The 18,129-nt window shown below is 47.7% G+C and overlaps 1 protein-coding gene across 1 annotated transcript in view; it reads right to left on the reverse strand.

Annotated features, from left to right (window-relative positions):
• EGFR (epidermal growth factor receptor) overlaps positions 1-18,129 on the reverse strand; it is a 56,578-nt gene that overhangs the window by 20,166 nt on the left and 18,283 nt on the right. The window contains exons 13-19 of the mRNA XM_008065664.2: positions 16,444-16,534; positions 14,204-14,361; positions 12,452-12,481; positions 10,179-10,320; positions 9,321-9,443; positions 8,364-8,462; positions 2,585-2,770 (exon numbers count right to left, since the gene is read on the reverse strand). Of these exons, the coding sequence (XP_008063855.1) occupies positions 2,585-2,770; positions 8,364-8,462; positions 9,321-9,443; positions 10,179-10,320; positions 12,452-12,481; positions 14,204-14,361; positions 16,444-16,534 (829 nt within the window). The remainder of the gene's footprint in view (positions 1-2,584; positions 2,771-8,363; positions 8,463-9,320; positions 9,444-10,178; positions 10,321-12,451; positions 12,482-14,203; positions 14,362-16,443; positions 16,535-18,129) is intronic.

Consider the following 18,129-nt stretch of genomic DNA (forward strand, 5'->3'; position numbering starts at 1 on the left):
TTCCTGCCTTAGATAATCAGACAAAAGGTAAGGAAGAATTTCTGGGTTTAGGAGTCAGGACATGAGCAGACCTTCAGTAATAATTCTATACCCAGTAAAACCTACCCTGGGCTAACCACCTTTTCTCCCAGAGCAGCCACTTTAGTGAGTTGAATAATGTCCCCGAAGTTTTATGTCTACCTTGGAAACACAGAATGTAACCTTATTTGGAAATAAGGCTTTGCAAATCTAATTTGTTAAAGATCTTGAGACACAATTAAAGACATTTAACCAGATTTACTTAGTTAAATATCTTTAATATAATCTTGAGATTATATTAGGGTGGGTCCTAAATATAAGACTAGAACTGTGTGGGGTTTTTTTTTGCATATAGTTATGAGGTACAAGGTCATGTCTTGATATGTGTGGAATGACTAAATCAAACTAATTGACATATCTATCATTTCACATACCTATTATTTTTTGAGGTGAGAACATTTAAAATCAACTCTCTTAGCAACTTTCAACTCTGATGACTGGTATCTTTACAGGAGAAAGAAGAGAAGCATCTGGACACAGAGACACAGGGAAGAGGACATGAAGATGGAGACAGATTGGTGTGATGCAATTATGAGCCAAGGGGCACCTGGGGCCACCAGAAGTTGGGAGAGGCCAGGAAGGGACCTCCCCCAGAGACTGAGGGAGCATGGCCTTTTGGACACCTTGGTTTTGGACTCTGGCATCCAGAACCATGAGAGAATAAATTTCTATTGTGTTTAGCCACCAAATTTGGTGGCAATTTGTTGAGGCGGCCATAGGAAACTCATAGTCACACAGAAATAACAAGCGTTTCACAGTAGGAGAAGCCACAGCATCCGAGGGACACCCAGCCCTCTTCTTGGACTGCCTCTTAACAGTGGATGATGTGACTCTGCTCTGTCACCAGGTTGCCACCCTGAGAATGAAAAGCACCTGGCAATCTGCAGTGGTGCTCACCAGTTCCAGGGTTGCTGAGGACCGATACCAGATGGTGCTGAGCTAAGCAGGGATGTGCCATCTGGTCACCCTGGGAGGTGGTCTTTGCTGCCACAACATGACCTGGACTCGGTGATGGGAGGGGGCCTCCCCCAGTGCATGGCCCCCACAACAGCCCATCTCATGGCGCCGGGGAGCCACTAGCTAAGGAGTACCCAGATGTGTTTTTGTTTCTTGTAAGTCAACATCTGCATCTGCCTGGAGTTGTGTCAGGTCAGTCCATAGCATCCACGCAAGTGATTCAGCAGGACCGACTGTCACCACTGACCAGGGAGGTATGAGCCACGAGGAATGACCCAGCCCAATGGGTCTGGCTCCCTTCCTCCTGGTCCTTGGCCCGTGCCTCAACACCCTGCCTGCTGTCTGAGGGGGGTAAGGGGCAATCATGTATGGGCACAGATTCCTTAAATTCAATGACGTGACATAGATACCCATTGTCCAAATAAAAAAACCCAGAATTCAGCAAGTTGGGCACAAGTGACTGATGCAGGGTGGAGATGGGCGAGGGTGAGACAACAGCGCAAGACCTTCTGGGGCCATAAGAGTCACTAGCTGCCTGGCTGGTGCTTGCACTTGCCCTCTGCACACAGAGAGGCCCCCAGCTGCTGTCTGCTCTCTTAGCCCTGGCTCTAGGGCAGGGCGAGCCTTTGGACAGAGACATTTAAGGAGTCCCAGCCAGGAGGCAGCAGCTGGTCCTCTGTCAGCCTCTCACTCACCAGGCCTCCTGCCACCTACACGGCCACCATCCCCTGAACCCTTCTGGCCTCTGCCTGTTTGTGCGCCTTGTTTTCAAGTCCTGACCTCAGAAAGCCACCCTCCTCCTCTGCCACAAACCACCTCAGTGCTCAGAGAAACGAGAACACAGGCATCGAACCACACTGAGTGCTCAAACGGGAGAAGTTTGTTCAAATATGGCTTACTGATTCGATTTTCAACAAGCAGGTAGGACAGGCACAGATTTGGCACACAAGACAATCACCTCAGTTTAATTCAAAAATTTAAAAGGCAGCCAGGTGCAGCAGCTCATGCCTGTTATCCCAGCACTTTGGGAGGCCGAGACAAGAGGACTGCCTGAGCCCAGGGGTTCGAGACCAGCCTGGGCAACTTGGTGAGACCTTACTTCTATAATATATCAAAAATTAGCTGGGCATGGTAGCACATGCCTGAAGTTCCAGATACTTGGAAGGCTGAGGCAGAAGGATCTCTGGAGCCCCGCGGGCTGTCGCTGGGGTGGCTGTGAGCATGCCACTTCACTCCAGCTTGGATGACAGAGTGAGATTCTGACTCAAAAAAAAAAAAAACATTAAAAAGCAGTTCTTGTGCACACACACACGCACACAAGCACCTTCTCTTGGCAAACACTCCGTTACCTGGGAGGCCCTGGCTGTGGGTCAGCCCATCTCCCCCCTTGCTTCTCTCCTTTGGCTCTCCTCACCAGTTACCAGCATGAAGGCAATGGGCAGGGAGTGCCCCCCCCCAGGGCAGCAGCACTTTCTGCTTAATGAGACGCCGGCCCTGCTCTTTTGAGCTGTCGGCTCCGGCCAGGACGCAGGGCTCCCTCCTGGCTTACCTTCGCAATCTGCACACACCAGTTGAGCAGGTGCTGGGAGCCGATGTTGTCCTTGTGCTCCCTGACGTAGTCCAGGAGGCAGCCAAAGGGCATGAGCTGTGTGATGAGCTGCACGGTGGATGTCAGGCAGATGCCCAGCAGGCGGCACACGTGTGGGTTGTCCACGCTGGCCATCACATAGGCTTCCTGGCAGGGAGGAGAAGGGTGGCATCAGAGAGGCCGCCCCTGGCTGAGGGAGGGACACAGGGACCCCTTCCAGGTGGAAAAGCAGGAAAGCAACTTTGAGTCTCAAAATATGTACGAGTGAAGGAAAAGTTGGCCCACAAAACCCCTAGTGCAGGAACATTTATGCAGGGCTGGGAAGTGACACGACCCTTCCTGGGGGCATCTGGGGACTCCACTTGTTGGAGAGACCCTGGCAGCATCTGCAAGGGGGCTGAGTCATCTTAACCTCTCCAAGTCTGAGAACTGCTGGTGTCTTCCTTGTGAAGCTTCAAGATATGGCTGTTCAAGATGTTGCTAGGCCTGTGGAAATCAGTGTCCGGGGAGTTTTGGGCCCAGAGCACCTGGACGATGACTTGCCCATGTGCCTCCAGGGCCTCAGTGGAGCCAACAGGTGCCATGAAGACTGCTTTGCCTGCAGAGCAGACCCGGCCCTGCCTATGCCAGGCAATGGGAGGGCACTGGGGCAGGGACCCTGCCCACAGCACCTCTGCAGAGAGCAGCAGAGAAGCTCTGTCAGTGTCACGGTCCCAGGCTCTGAAACGTACCAGGAGCAGTAAATCTACGGTGACTACAGACCACATCGTCTGCGCAGGGCCCACTTCTAGAGGGGGGTCTGAATATGCTGCCCCTCCCCAGTCTCCTGACGGGAAAGCCACACTGCCCTGCATAGTGCCTCCCCTGCCTCATTCTCTTGGGCTGACTGCCAAGGAAGAAGCCTTCCTTTGACAGATCTGTAACTACAGGCTTTATTTTAACCCTTCTGCTATTCTTGGATGAGGAAGCTACATTTAGTTGCGATCATGTACACAATGAGGGCCTCCCTTCTGCCTGATTAAGAATGGGGAATTCTTAATTTCTACCCATAATTCTCTTTTCCTTTAGCTTACAAATGGCAGTGACCTTTTATTCGGATGTGAAAAAGACCACAGAGGCTGAAAGAGAATGAGTTCAGAAGCTACTTGTACATTTCAGCAGCTCCAGTGTCTTGATTGTGGACTTGAGCAAGTCACTTTCTCTTTGCAGAAGCAAACACGCTTGGGCAGGAGGAAGGCTGCCAGGTGAAGGCCCAAGAAGGGTGATATTCCAGGATGCTGAAGTACAGACGTGAGCAGGCAGACGGGCGGGAGGTGGGGTGGGGACAGGAGGCAGAGGTGGTGGAAGGGCAGGAGGCACACAGACTGACAGCCGTCCCTTGGTATTCCTGGGAGATCGGCACTAAGGCCTCCCTTAGTATCAAGATCTGTGGATACTCAAGTCTATCATATAAAGGATGCACATCCTCCTATACACTGTAAATCATCTCCAGTGACCTTCAATGCCTAATGCGATGCAAATGCTACATAAATAATTGCTACTCTTCGTTGTTTAAGGAATACTGGCGAGAAAAAAGTTTGTGTATGTTCAGTATAGATGCAGTCTTTTCTCGAATTATCTTCAATCCCCAGTTGATTGAATCCGTCCACCAGTGTGGAACCACAGACATAGAGGATGGACTGCAAGTATTCCTGAAAACACTAGTGTGCTCACACATTCCTTGCCTTGTCTTGGGAAGCCCAGCAGCTCTGCAAGCCTCCTCCCCTCCAGCCTCTAGTCCTCCTGCTCTGCCCTCTGTCTTCCCCAGGCTTTCACTCACAGGAGGCTTTCACTCTCCCTCAATGCCCTTCCATCTCCTCTTCCCCTTGCTGACTTTTCCTCTGAGGAGCCTCCCTGGACTCCCCAGTCCCAGGAAAGTTCAGGGGAGCAGCCTCACGTTGCCTCGAAACTTGCTAGAGATGCAAATTCCTGGGCCCCACCCCAGGTCTAGGGGGTAAGACGAAGGGAGGCAGGGCCCAGTCATCCCTTTGAATAAACCCTCTGATTCTGAGGCTTGAAGAAGCTGAAGAGCCACTGCTTTGGGTGCTCATCATCATCTGTACTTCTGTATGTGTGTGATCTTAAAGACATCTTTCCCTACCAAGCCCACTGAGGAAAGGACTGCATTCTCACCTCCTAGCACATGCCTTGGGTCTAGCTGGTACTCTGTGGTACTGTATTGTGGGGCACACGCTTGCTCACACACGGCCTCAGATCCCTCTATGTGTGGGTATTGGCTCAGTAGGTGCTGCGGTGAGCGCTCTGATGGAAGCCTGCATCTTTGCTTCTCTTTAGTTCCAGCAGTACCGAGCACAGATCTAGGCACATAATGACCTCAAAAATGCCTGGGCTCAACTGCACTAAAACCATGCAGAGTCAAAGATTCACAGCAAATCAAAGTCCACGCCACTTTCATTAACAAACAAAAACTACAGTTTTAAATATTTGCCACAGGGTGTTCGGCTCTGATTTCAAGTTGAGTGTGCATTTTCCCCTTTTGTATCATACATATATCGCAACACTAAACAAAGAAGTAGATGCTTAATATCTGACAGTGGATGCAGAAAATATGCCTTCGTCCTGGACGAGTGCTTATTTACAAAACATCAGAGCCGGACAGACCAGCAAGCGTGTTTTGTCAGAAGAGGAAATCAAGGCTCAGCAGGCTTGCAGCCGCACTGTGCAGTGTCCACACAGGGCCAACATCTAGCTCTGCCAGGGCCTGGACTGGCCTCCCATGGAGGCTGCCCCAGTGGGTCTGATGGGCTCCTGGGTCCCTCGCATGAAGCAGCTCATGGTGTCTGCTGTGTGATTCGGTCAACAGACTACCTGAAGCTTTAAACGTAAGAGATGCATGCACGCACAGCACATCTGTAACCTGTTTTGCATTCCCTTTCCCATTGCTGGCTCTAAATTTAAACCGGAAAGTCTACGGAAAAATTAATAGGCCATGGGATTGCCAGAAAAGCACAGATCACGTCCCTCCCCCGAGTCTGGGAAGCTGTACAACCATAACACCAAAGAAATCCTCTGACTGTTCGTGTTTTCTCATGAGCTGGTTGAGATTTGGACACATCTTGTCTTCATTTGAGACGAAAGGAAAATGTGCAGACTGGAGCAGTTTGAGCAGCCCATCTGCTGTGGGGCTGCGAGAAGCTGCCCTAGAGCTGGGATTGGGAAACAGAGCAGGGAGCGTGGGTGTCAGGCCACACAGAGCCGGGAACCCTGCCAGGTCCCCGTTCCACTAAAATCTGATAGACCCTCTGGGTCATCACTTCCTCCCCACCCTGTAGGCACAATGGGAAAGCTGTTTAGTCGTGTGTGTGTCCCATTCGCATGTTCAGAAGTTAAAGTGAGCTTTGTTCTTGGCTGTTTGTTTTGGAAATCCTGAAGGTGCACCGTGACCCACAGCAAGTATGCTTGGTATTCCACAGCAATCTCAGGAGAAGCCGCTGGGCCAAGCAGTGCCGACTGGCAGGCAGAGCTCACACTTGAGCTGTGGCTCCTGTCCCAGCCCCACTGCAGGCAAGTCCTGGAGGCTTTGGTGACCTTGAAAATCTGTCACTTGCCCTCCCTGTTGAAATGATTTTTGGTTCCTTCATTCTTGCTCGAACTATTTCATGTTGAACGGAAGAAAAAGAGTCCATCAAATTTTAAACCCCTTATGGAGAGGTGTATGTCTAGCATGACAAATGAAGGGTAGGTGTCCCCTACCTTTTAAACGTTTGCCAGTTAGCTAAGCCACCGACAGCCACAAAAAACGGGGGCAGTGGTATGTGTGCTGAGCCAGGGAGCCTAACCTCTGTAAGAGAATGAGTGTATGGGGCTCCTGAAACCGCTTCCAAGTTTGTGTGTTTCCGGGCCCACACTCGGGCTACCCCATCACAGGATTACCGTGCTGTTTAACGCACTGTTGAAACTGGCTCCAGCCTTCCCTTCTCCAGGGGGCTCTGCCTTCCTGGTGGGATTGTTGGTGAGGTCTAGGCTGACAGACCTCGAGCCAAGACACTCAGTGTAATAGCCAAAACATCTGATAAGGAGAAGGAGAAAGATGGCAGGAAAGAAGACACACGGGGGAAAGAAGACAAAAATAAAAAAGGGAGGAGAGGAGGCGAGAGGAGAGTAAGAGCAGACGAGGGGGCCCTTCAGATGCCAGTGCTGCTGCCTTGGAAGTCTCAACTTCCTTATCTTCTATCCCATCTCCACCCTCACAAGCGCAGATTTCCTCCAATTCAAAGGTCCTGAGGGGAGCTCTTTAGTGAAAGCCGCTGCTTCCTTCCTAAAGCATAGCTATTGTCTTAGAATACTTCTAAACCCTCCTTCGTCTGCACCGTTGAAAACCACATTTTAACATGATTTTGTGCAATTAGAACTTCTTGCATGAGCCAAAAATGAATTAAGAGAGCAAACTCTACACAAAGATTTTCTTTTTAACAGCATAGGTGAGGGGGTTAGAGGTTATAAGTGAAAAAGCTTCACAGATTATCTATATTTCTTGTGATTACGATAATAGGACTTGACAGTATTTGTAAACCATTAAAATGAAAGAGAATTTTGCTTGATAAGTGTATTATCAACCTGCAAGATTTTTCTATGGACTGTATTAATATATCGTTTTTCATTTATAAGAGTACCATTTGGGATTTTCTCCACTATTATAAAAATAAAAAGTTACCTAGATAAAATATAGAGTATTTTGCCACTGAAAAATTGATTTTGTCTAGAGATATTTAAAAGGAGACCCATGTTTTCTTTGCTAACTAAGTATTTGGTGGGTTAGGTACAAGGTGGCTTTTGTCCTTCTTGGCTATAAGATCAAATAAATTCTCTAGATTTTTTTGAGGCAATAAATGCTGATTCTGTTTTCCTAGTCCTCTGCCTGAGCCCCCGTACCTTATCTTTTGCTTGCTCTCTCTGGGACAAGAGGAAGAGGTTCCATCAATTCACAGCAGGCCCCAGACAGTGTTTAATGGACTCCAGGGTGGCCTCCCAGCCAGTCTCTTCCCCAGAGGGAGTAGCCCTACCATTGGCTGGGGATGGTCCAGAGAAGGTAGAGAAAGTTCAGGAGAATTTAAAGTAAAAATGTAGCAATGATCATGTGGAATATGCCAAGGACATATTGTATAAAGCAACAACCAGCGGACACTGGAAAACACCATGAGAATTATTTTGGGAGAAAGTATGGGAACGGTGGGCAACAGTTTACAGAGTGGGCACCATGTCATGAACTCTAGGCCCCTATGACAAGAACCATTTCAAAGGTGAGATGACTTGGAGGAGCAAGCTGAATGCAAGTTTCAGAGTCAGAAATAAGGGTGGGCTTGAGCCTCACCCTGATAGGGGAGGCCCCGCAAGCTTTCATATGTCGCCATTTCTTTACCCCCAAAATATTGAACACAATGCCTGTGCTCTAGCTTCCTCATGAACACATAAGGAAGTGAGTGCTAAGGTTGGCCCCTGGGAGATGCCCAGCAATGGTAACGCCCAGCCTTTGGGGCAGACAACAGATTGGAAGAGGTGAGTCTCCTCTGTAAAAGAACCACACCAGCTATAGTTAGAGGGAAAAAAGACAAGAAAAGTGAACATGCAGAATGTGGTGGTGAACAATGTCTGAAACAGAGCAGCATGTTGCCAGATACCAGAGAGGTAGCCACAAAGATCCAGGGCCTATGGACCACTGTGGAACAAAGCAGAAACTCACGTCAAGAATTTCCTTGTTGGCTTTCGGAGACGTTGCTTCTCTCAGTTCCTTAATAGCCACAGGAATCTTAACTTTCTCGCCTTCTGGGATCCAGAGTCCCTGTAACAAAGATAGAGAAAGTATTACTGAGACCCACGCCGATCTGTGGCTGGGTGGATTTCATCAGTGATACTCCCAAAGGCAAGGGACAATTGAGTCACAGCTCCACACTCCAAGGCCAAATGTGGGGGGTCGTGATGTCTCAGCAGCTCTTTAGCTGTCAGGCTTCACAGATCAAAATAACTATTTAGATTTCTTAAAAACCTCTAAGCTTGTGCCAATTATAAACTCAGCGTGGACCATTTCATCCAGAATTCTAAGATGGTGGGTGGGTTTAGGCTGACTTGAAATCAGACTATGCAAAAAGAATCTAGAAAAAAACAAATTAAGAGGAGCCTACTGGACCAGGGTCTTTATTCTAATGCTTTAACATTGTGACAGGCAACCCTCATGCCACATGCTCTGTGCCATACCACCCACTGCAAAGTCAATGACATACTCCATAACATGCCTTTGGTCTCACAGGACCACTAATCTGTCACTGTGGTTAAAAAATATGTCCTCTCAGTAACTTGGGAAAAACATTGGGATTTCCCAAACCCTCAGCAAGACAGAGAGTAGATGATAATGATGATAATGAAAATAAGTTGCTCACTGAGGACTCTTGAGGGGCTTGGTGGGTCCAGCCCTGGAGGCCGTGGTGCCATCATGTCCCCAGCCCTGAAGGCCGCAGGGCCATCATGTCCCCAGCTATGGAAGCTGCAGTGCCGGCCTGTCCCCAGCCTGGAGGCCATGATGCCAGCATGTCCCCAGCCCTGAAGGCCATGGTGCCAGCATGTCCCCGGCCCTGAAGGCTGTGGTGCTGGCCTGTCTCCAGCCCTAGAGGTCATGGTGCTGGCCTGTCCCCAGGGATCTCACCTTATACACAGTGCCAAATGCTCCTGAACCCAGCACCTTGAGCTTTTTGAATTCGGTTTCCTTTAAGATCCTCAGGAGAGCTTGGTTGGGAGCTTCTCCACTGGGTGTAAGTGGTTCAACAAGCTACAGGAGACAAGGAAGTAGAGCCGAGATGTCCCTCAGCATCATCATGCTAGTTCAGAAGCATAAGTGCACACACTCTCTAAGGAACTTGATGAAAGTCAGTAGAAGCAGAGACTGTCTGACACAGGTGTTCTTGAGCGGAACAGATACATTTCAAAAAATGTTACTTTTAATTTCTATTTTCATGCCAACTCGCTGGATTGAACACCTCTGTGAGGACAGTTTTTGCATGGTGCTCATTTGGGGGCCTGTCAGGGCCCATCGTACACAGCATCCTTATGCTGTGTGCTGCTGGGCCTCTCCTTCCAGAGTGGCTTCCAACACAGGGCTGGATGCAGATGCCAGCTGGTAATAGCCATTGCACACAGAGCTCAGAAAGGAACGGCCACTGTGTGGACAAAGCCACATTGTCTTATCTCAGCCATAGCACCTCCATGGGAGCTCAACGGCTAGCATCTCCCTCTACACACACACATGGGCATTCTACAGAGCTCTGGGAACATTTTGCAGAACTTAATCTAGGAGCATTTCCACATCAGTTGTAACATAACCGGTTGAGTGCAACCGGACACTCAGAGAGTCTTTCTGGTTTTTCCATCATAACAATACAACTATGCATCTAATATACAATACTGCAAACTGCAAGTTCTCAAAGAACGCCCCTAGTTCCTACCCAAGTAGTAAGGGCTCCTGAGGGTGCCGGCGGCAAGAGGCACCCAGGGCCCGACAGCTCACCTCTCTCTCCTGCAGCAGTCTGCGCAGGGTGCGCTTCCGGACGATGTGGCGCCTTCGCATGAAGAGGCCGACCCCGAGGGCCACCACCACCAGCAAGAGGAGGCCCCCCACGATCCCAGTGGCAATGGATGGGATCTTGGGCCTGGAGGCAGGTGGAGAGACAGGGAAGGGGAGGTTTGTCCAGAGATTTTATGACACTGGCATTTTACACATTTCTTGCAAGTTTTGGTACATGGCCATCCTTTAAAATCATTTCGGAAAGTGGGAACCTGAGTGGCGTTTAAAGAAAGCCATTCAAGACTTCTAGGGTAATGTTTCCAGCTTCTAGGGTGCCCTGCTCCATTCCCCTGCACCCTCTTCTTCACCTTTTCTAAGTTGAGCTCTTATTTGGATCTTTCCATATGATTAGATTTCAATGATTAATTAAGTAAATAAGTAATTCAAAAAAATAATTCAGACATCAATGATGCTTTTTATATGGACTTGTATTTTGTTTATTCCAAGAACATTTGCACACACTTGAAGAACCGTAGTCCATGCACACGAGCCAGGCACTGTCTCCTGGCCAGGCTGGGTGAGGGGACCTTTTGGCAACATTGAGATTCCTCTGGAAGTCCTTCGCTCTTGAGACTGGATGTGCATCTGTGTTAAATGCTCTATGAATGGGCTCGAAGGAGACTGTAAAATGTTGGGACTTAGATATAAGAAGCATCATGTGATGAGTGAAGTCATCATTCGCTCTCAGACCACAAGGCATATTCACTCTTCCCTCCGGCGGAGGTCAGGTCTAGTTTGAGAGAGAGAAGAAACTCAGAAGTCAGGTGTTCCCGCTCACTGAGGAAAGGACCCTCTGAATTCAGAATTCTGAAACTTTCTTCAGAAAACTATTATTCTTGAGTATCTATCTCGTTTGAGCTGCTGGCAACTGGATTTATATTTCCAGGTAGAGATGTTACTTAATATCAAAGATGAATTAGCAGTGTCATTTGCATATTAAAAAGATGCCAAAGTCCTTAAAATTTCTCTTGAGTGGGCCAAATTTTCTTCATGAAAGTGAAAGTTTACAACACTTTCTTTTAGAGGTGCCAAATTCATCTGTGTTATACCAAATCCCCAATCCTTGCAGTTTAAATCAGTAAGCGTTTACTACTTTGAGGGAATACTGGAAGACTTAAGGGATAATTTGTTACAGAGTATGTGTCCACTGGGTGCTGCAGTAGTGAGGTTCAGTGAATGAGAAGAAAAAAGAAGTAAATATAACAAAGAATGGCCAGGTTTCAAAGTGGATATTGAATGGAAAACCTCATTATAAGATTACTGAGCTTGTAGGGCGAAGACAGGAAAACTTTTGCTGTTTGTGTGTTTCGTAGGCTCAGTGACAAGGTGGGGATTAACGGAGACCCCGTCGCTGAGAAACTGCCTTATTTTTCATTACTGCATCATCTGATGGCAGGATGGATCAGCACTCTCAATTCTGGAGCAGAGGAATATGTTAGAGTTGAAGATGTGTTGATGAGGGAGGGATTTTGCAGATGTCACCACAAATGGCCAAGGGGCTAGAAGTGTGGCTCACACTTGGAGACATCAGAAATGGCCAATAGGTATTGTGTGTGTCATTCCTGGTTCCTGGCTAGACACCATTGATTAGCAATACCACTGTTTCCTGATAAGTCTTACAGAAACTGACAGTTGTGCTTTCCTCAGAGCAGTATTTCAAGCCATAATGGCAAATCGATTGGAATTTACATGCTGAAGGAAGCCCACCTACCTTTGCTGGGCAATGTGTTCAGAAAAGGAAGCAAGGAGCGGTATGCCCCACCAGTGGGAGCTTTGTCATTGAACAGAAAGTCTACAAACACAGGTTTGTGATGCGGCCACCCGTGTGAGTGGGAAAAAAGAAGAGAAAGATGCAGCAAAACCAGGCAACCAAACAAGCCCAGGACAGGTTAGGCGTGAGGAGAGGCAGCGGCACTGAGCACCAGCTCCTTAGGGAGAGCCTCTGCCTGTGCGCCCATGGGCCTCTGCCAGGGAGCCAAGTCTGCATGGAGGAGGGTGGAGCCAGTGGGGTAGTCTCTGCCGGGACCTCGTGCTGGACCTACGGTGGCCCAGAGATGCAGAAACCTGACAAGGATAGAGGACGGTCAGAAGTGCACAGAAGCATTCTTTCTACCCACTGCACTCTGACTGGTTTTGACAGGGTCCATAAGACACAACACTGTGAATAACTTACCCATTTGTTGGGTCCATAAGACACAACCTTGTGAATAACTTACCCACAGCCTTCGAGACCTGGCCCAGCACATCTGCAGGGATTGAAAGAAAAATACACATTTTTCTCATTCTACTTCTGTGATTTTCTTTCCTGGAGATTTTAACATTAAATCATAAGGCACGTGTGTTAAACTACTCTTGAATCCCTAAAATCACAATGTCTCGATGTTGGGAGGGGCTTAATAATCTACTTATCATGCATTTATCCATTTGTTCACTCTGCAAATATCCTTGAGTGTCTACTCTGTGACAGGGGTTATTCTAGCACTGAACAAGCAGCCAGTTCATCACGGAAGAGTTTTCACCCACTGCTTTTGGTGTAGGGGTAGTTATCTTGCAGCTGGCTCTAGAATGTCAGTGGGGACAGAGACAGCAAGCCAGGACCAGAAACGCACTGTGGACCTACACTGATTACAAAGGAGCTTGGCACTGTGGAGTCACCGCAAGTTACGACAAAGCCTGAGCTCTGGATAGTAAGCGGGCAGCGAGGGAACAAGGACAGGTGAGTCCTGAGGATGACAGCTAGGTTACTAGACAAGATGAGAGAGAAGGAATGATAAGTTAAGTTGTTGTCAATGGGGGTGGAAGGAAGGAGCTGGGTAGGAGACATGCTGGGACCTCGGCAGCACACATGAAGTAGTGGTGGGAAGGAAAGGGGCAAGGACGATGCGTGACAACATGCATACCAGTGGCAGGAGGTGGCCACAGTGATTACAGACCCAGAAAGTCAGGCCCGAGGGGCCTCCTCTGTTCCCACTTAACTGAAATGTCTACCACGCAGAGGGGACAGAACCCGATTTAAGTGTGACTCCAGAGCAGTGGGGTTCCTGTGCTAGCGGGACAGACCACCATCATTATTTTGATGGTAGTCGATGCTTTAAAAAGGCAGAGCAAGGCAGTTTTGAGGCTCCCATTTCATGGTTTGGAGAAAGATGAACAGCTGCACTTCCACATGTGAGGAGGATCCGGAGCACTTGTGGACACCGTCGCCTAAAGTCCTAAACACTTTCTGCCCCTGCTCCCCAGGTCTCAGTGAACAGCTTTGATCTCCACACTCCAATCTTCTTGGATCAGGGTCTGGGCTCTCTTTTCCTGATGTCAGACAGTGTTGTCTTACAAAGCCTTGGGGTTTCACGCATGGCCAACCACATGGCCTTCTTCGGATAGTGGCACACCCAGGGAGGCCTCATTACTTTGCCCTTCATTACCTCCCACGAACCCCAAAACAGTCCAGGATAAAAAGCCTTCTCTAATGATGACTGCTGATGGAATCAGACCTACCCCACTGGGGGTCTCTCCCTGCCATTGGGTGTAATGCAATGTGAATACTCGGCAGGCAGAGTGCAGCTAAGAGGAAGGTGTCTGTAAGCAACTTCCAGGCTATGTGACCTTTTAGTCATTGCAAAACAACACAAAAATCAGCCCCCATGCTAATCTTGGTGGTCCGGAGAGATCTGTAAAAATCTCTGGAAGTGGCCAAGGTGGCCTCACGGTTGTGCATGCCTGTCACCACACGCGGCATTGTGGAACACAGCCCTGGTGTGAGACGCTGTGTGCAGCAGACGTGCATCCTTGCCACACCAAGGTCTGCCCAGAGCATGTGGCTGAAAGCTTTGGCCATAGGGCCAAAACCTCTTAAGTCATTGGCTCAACTACAAACCTCTGTAATTCATTGCCTGAAAGTACTGAAGATTTTTTCAAACTATGAATTTGCAAGCCTGGAAACATTCTGTTCTCTTGCACCTTCCACTCACCCGTAGGTGCAGTTAGGATGACACAGGTGGCACACGTGGCTGGCATCTGCATACTTCCAGACCAGGGTACTGTTTTCTCCCATGATGCCTGCCGGGCAGGTCTTGACACAGTGAGGGCCATCGATGTAGTGGGCACACTGGATGCAGCTGTCCGGTCCCTACACCAAAGTGGAGACAAATACGGGTGCATGTCTCTTTCTTCTCCCTTTCTCTTTCAAAATGGAAGTAACTAAAATATTTAGTGTGGGGTAAAAGAAAGCTGAATAATAAGGAAGTTCTTAAAGTAGAAAACAAGTTCTTCTGTGACTGCACTTGCTCGAAGGGGACACTGTTAATTGCTTAGTAGAAAGTCTTCCTGACTTTGGATGGACATAACGTACATAAATAAACACAAGAGAAGCGATATGCCTACTGCATTTTGTGTAGTACACTATGGGCATCTTTCCTTGTAGGAACCATCTTGATTGGCCTGTGTGTAGACCCATGTCGTCACTGGTCATTTTTTTTTTTTTTTTTTGAGTTGGAGTCTCACTCTGTCGCCCAGACTGGAGTGCAGTGGCTGCTCCCGGCCACCGCAGCCTCGACCTGCAGGGCTCTGGCGATCCTGCCGCCTCAGCCTTCCAAGTAGCTGGAACTACAGGCGCGTGCTACCATGCCCGGCTAATTTTTTGATTTATTGTAGAGATGAGGTCTCGCTAAGTTGCCCAGGTGAGTCTTGAACCCATGGGCTCAGGCAATCCACTCACCTCAGCCTCCCAAAGCGCGGGATTACAGGCTGAGTCACCGAGCCCGCCTCTGGTAATTCTTTCTCGCACATTGCATTTGAAGTCAGAAGGAAGCTCTGAGGAAGGTAAATGCAAGAAAGCCCCTGCCTGTGCTTCCCTCAGTGACAAGAAGGTGGCACATCTCTGCAAAGTGGCGGCTGCTTCACAGACTGACTAACATGCCACATGTGATTCTGTTTTAAAACTTGGAATACCCTGGCAAAGCTCACATAAATGCAAGCATTGGCACCGTTTGGGCGGTGTGCCCCACACTCCAGAAGGGACTTAAGTAAAACAGGTAGGGAGAGAGTTTCCCCTTGGTAAAGTTCTCTAATGTCTTAGTTTTGTCCTCTCAAAGGCTGAGTGTGCCCAGATCCACACAAATAGACTAAGTCAATATCGCCAATTACTTTATTTTAACGATGGAAATTTAACCTAAAAAAATGTAGACCTAGAAGCCAACTGTTTACTTTGTAACTAAGCACATGGCAGACTTCAAACGTAAACACAATTGTGTCATCTTCTGCCTGATTAAGAGAACTTCTAAGAAAAGTTTTCAGTTAGTAGAGTTAGAAATGACTGTTGAGGATCCAATCCAGACAGAACTTTTTATATTAATCATGAAATAATGCTAAGAATTAACAACATTAGAACATTTTGGATGAGAGGGACCTGAATTTTCACTTATGTTCTTTACAGGATTGTTACTGAATACGTCGATATGAAACTGTAAACTTAAAAAAAAAGTTTGTTAGGAGTTTCTGTAAAAATTCCTCAACTCGGTTGGGTGCAGTGGCTCACGCCTGTAATCCCAGTACTTTGGGAAGCCGAGGCAAGAGGGTTGCCTGAGCCCAGGAGTTTGAGATCAGCCTGGGCAACATGGCAAGACTTCATCTCTACAATAATTCCAAAAATTAGCCTGGCGTGGTGACATGCGCTTATAGTCCCAGCTACTTGGAAGGCTGAGGCGGAAGGATAGCCTGAGCCCAGCAGGTCGAGGCTGCAGTACCCATGATCATGCCACCACACTCCAGCCTGGGGGACAAAGTAAGACTCCAACTAAAAAATACATATATATTAAAGCAATTAGAAATTAATGTTAAGTAAGAATTTAAGAGTATTTGATTAAAATGGTAAAGCAATAATGACAGATGTCAGAAATGGAAGAAAGTGACTGACAACAGTCAACTGTAAAATTGGGGATTTAATAAGTTTAGAGAAGTTGAATTTGGGAATTTAGTAAGTATAGATAAGGATGGGGGTGTTGGACAGGAAAGGTGAAGGGTCTTCCCAGGTGATAACTACACCCAAACACAGCTGCTTTGACACAGCCATCAGATCACACCTGTCTCCCCTCGAAGTGGTTTTGATGACTTTCTCTCTCAGCTACATGGTGACTTGGGTCATTGAGGTGGTATGCTTCTGTGAAGACTTTTCCCCATGAAGTGGGAGTGAATATCCTGAATGGCTCCTTACCCGTCCCGTGCAGGTGAGGTTCATGGCCTGGGGCAGACACTCCGGATGGCACTGTACGCATTCGGAATTCTCCACAAACTCCCGTAGCTCGCTGAAATGGGGAAGAAGAAAGCAGATCAGTGTTGTCCCCTGAAATGCTGCTTCCACACTTGGGTGGTTATGACTGTCCTCTCTGAGAAACTCAAAATAACTTTAGGTAAAGGTCAAAGGGTTGGGACTCATCAACTATCCTGTAATATAACAGACTGATTTTATTAATGGAACCCTTCTCTCTGAGCAAAAATGGAAGCTTCATTTATAACCAAGCCATTGTCCCTGCATTTTCGACATGCACCGTTTTTTTAGATTAGGCAATAAGCAAGCCAAAAGGTGAAAAAAGTAGTCCGTAAAAGGTGGCCCCTGCCTCTGCTACCAGGTTCATGGATGCTTAAATTAAGCTGGAGATAAACAATAACTACAGACTAAAGGTAGAAGAGGCAATAAAATCTGTTCAGTGGCTATTATGAAAACAGTAAGTATGAAACATAGGCGTGAAAAATTTTCATTGTGATATTTTCAACATTCCTCAAAGCGAACAGATCAACATTAAGCAAGGTGCTAGTGCTTGACTGAAAAGACAACGTTGGCCAAATAGGTAGCTCAGTCTGTCATCCCAGCACTTTGGGAGGCCTAGGCAAGTTGACTGCCTGACCCTGCAGGTTTGAGGCCAGCCCAGGCAACTTGGTGAGACCTCGTCTCAACAATAAATCAAAATTCAGCTGGGTGTGGTAGCATGCATCTGTGGTTCCCTTGGAAGGCTGAGGTGGAAGGATCGCTGGAGCCCAGCAGGTTGACGCTGGGGTGGCCATGAGCGTGCCACTGTTCTCCAGCCTGGGTGACGTAGTGAGACTCTGATTCAAAAAAAAAAAAGAAAAGAAAAGAAAAAAGAAAAGACAACAGTTGTGCTGGCTGTTAAAAGGGCTGGAATCTGCCTGGTAATTAACCACAGGTCTTTGCTCCAAGCAGTGAAAAAGGAGTGTTCACACTCAAAAGCATATGGCCTAGGTCCTCCCTTTCGGCCAGTGGCACTGACTAACTCCAGTCTGATGCCATGATGTGCTCTCTGTGCTTCTTCCTGGGCCACTGCCCCTGCTGAAGGGGCCGGTCTTGCGAAGAGAGCAGGGGCTGCCAGACAGCAGCTTTGTCCACACTAGCAGGAAGCGGCAGGGCACTCGGACAGAGGTGTCTTCTTGGGAGAGACTTGGAAGCTGAAAACGTGTGATGCATGTTTGCTTGTAGCAGTAAAGACTGCACGCACATTTCTTACTTGATGTTGCACTATCAATTTTGCAAATTATTCTGAGTCTATCAGCTAAAGGATTGCTACACAACTGAGCTTGGTCTTCTTAACCCGTTCCCGAATATTTCTGGGTCCAAGCTGTGGCCCACTCCCTGACAAGGAACCCGGAAGGAAGATTTCCTACATTCATCTCTAATTCCTGTGGCTCTTCTCTATCACATTTCCTTTCTCTTAGGTTTTTATAAAAAATTGCCTATACCTCTCTCCATTCTTCCATTTTACTTTTCTATTGTTTTTTCATCATTATTTGTAGTCATTCAAAGCCTTTCATCAATATCAAGATTCTCATAGTATACACAGACTACACTTTTTATAGAATGCAACTAAATTCAACAAACATTATATTA

This window comes from Carlito syrichta, unplaced genomic scaffold (genome assembly GCF_000164805.1).
Source record: "Carlito syrichta isolate Samal-C Ts95f unplaced genomic scaffold, Tarsius_syrichta-2.0.1 Scaffold308743, whole genome shotgun sequence".
Taxonomy (NCBI): domain Eukaryota; kingdom Metazoa; phylum Chordata; class Mammalia; order Primates; family Tarsiidae; genus Carlito; species Carlito syrichta.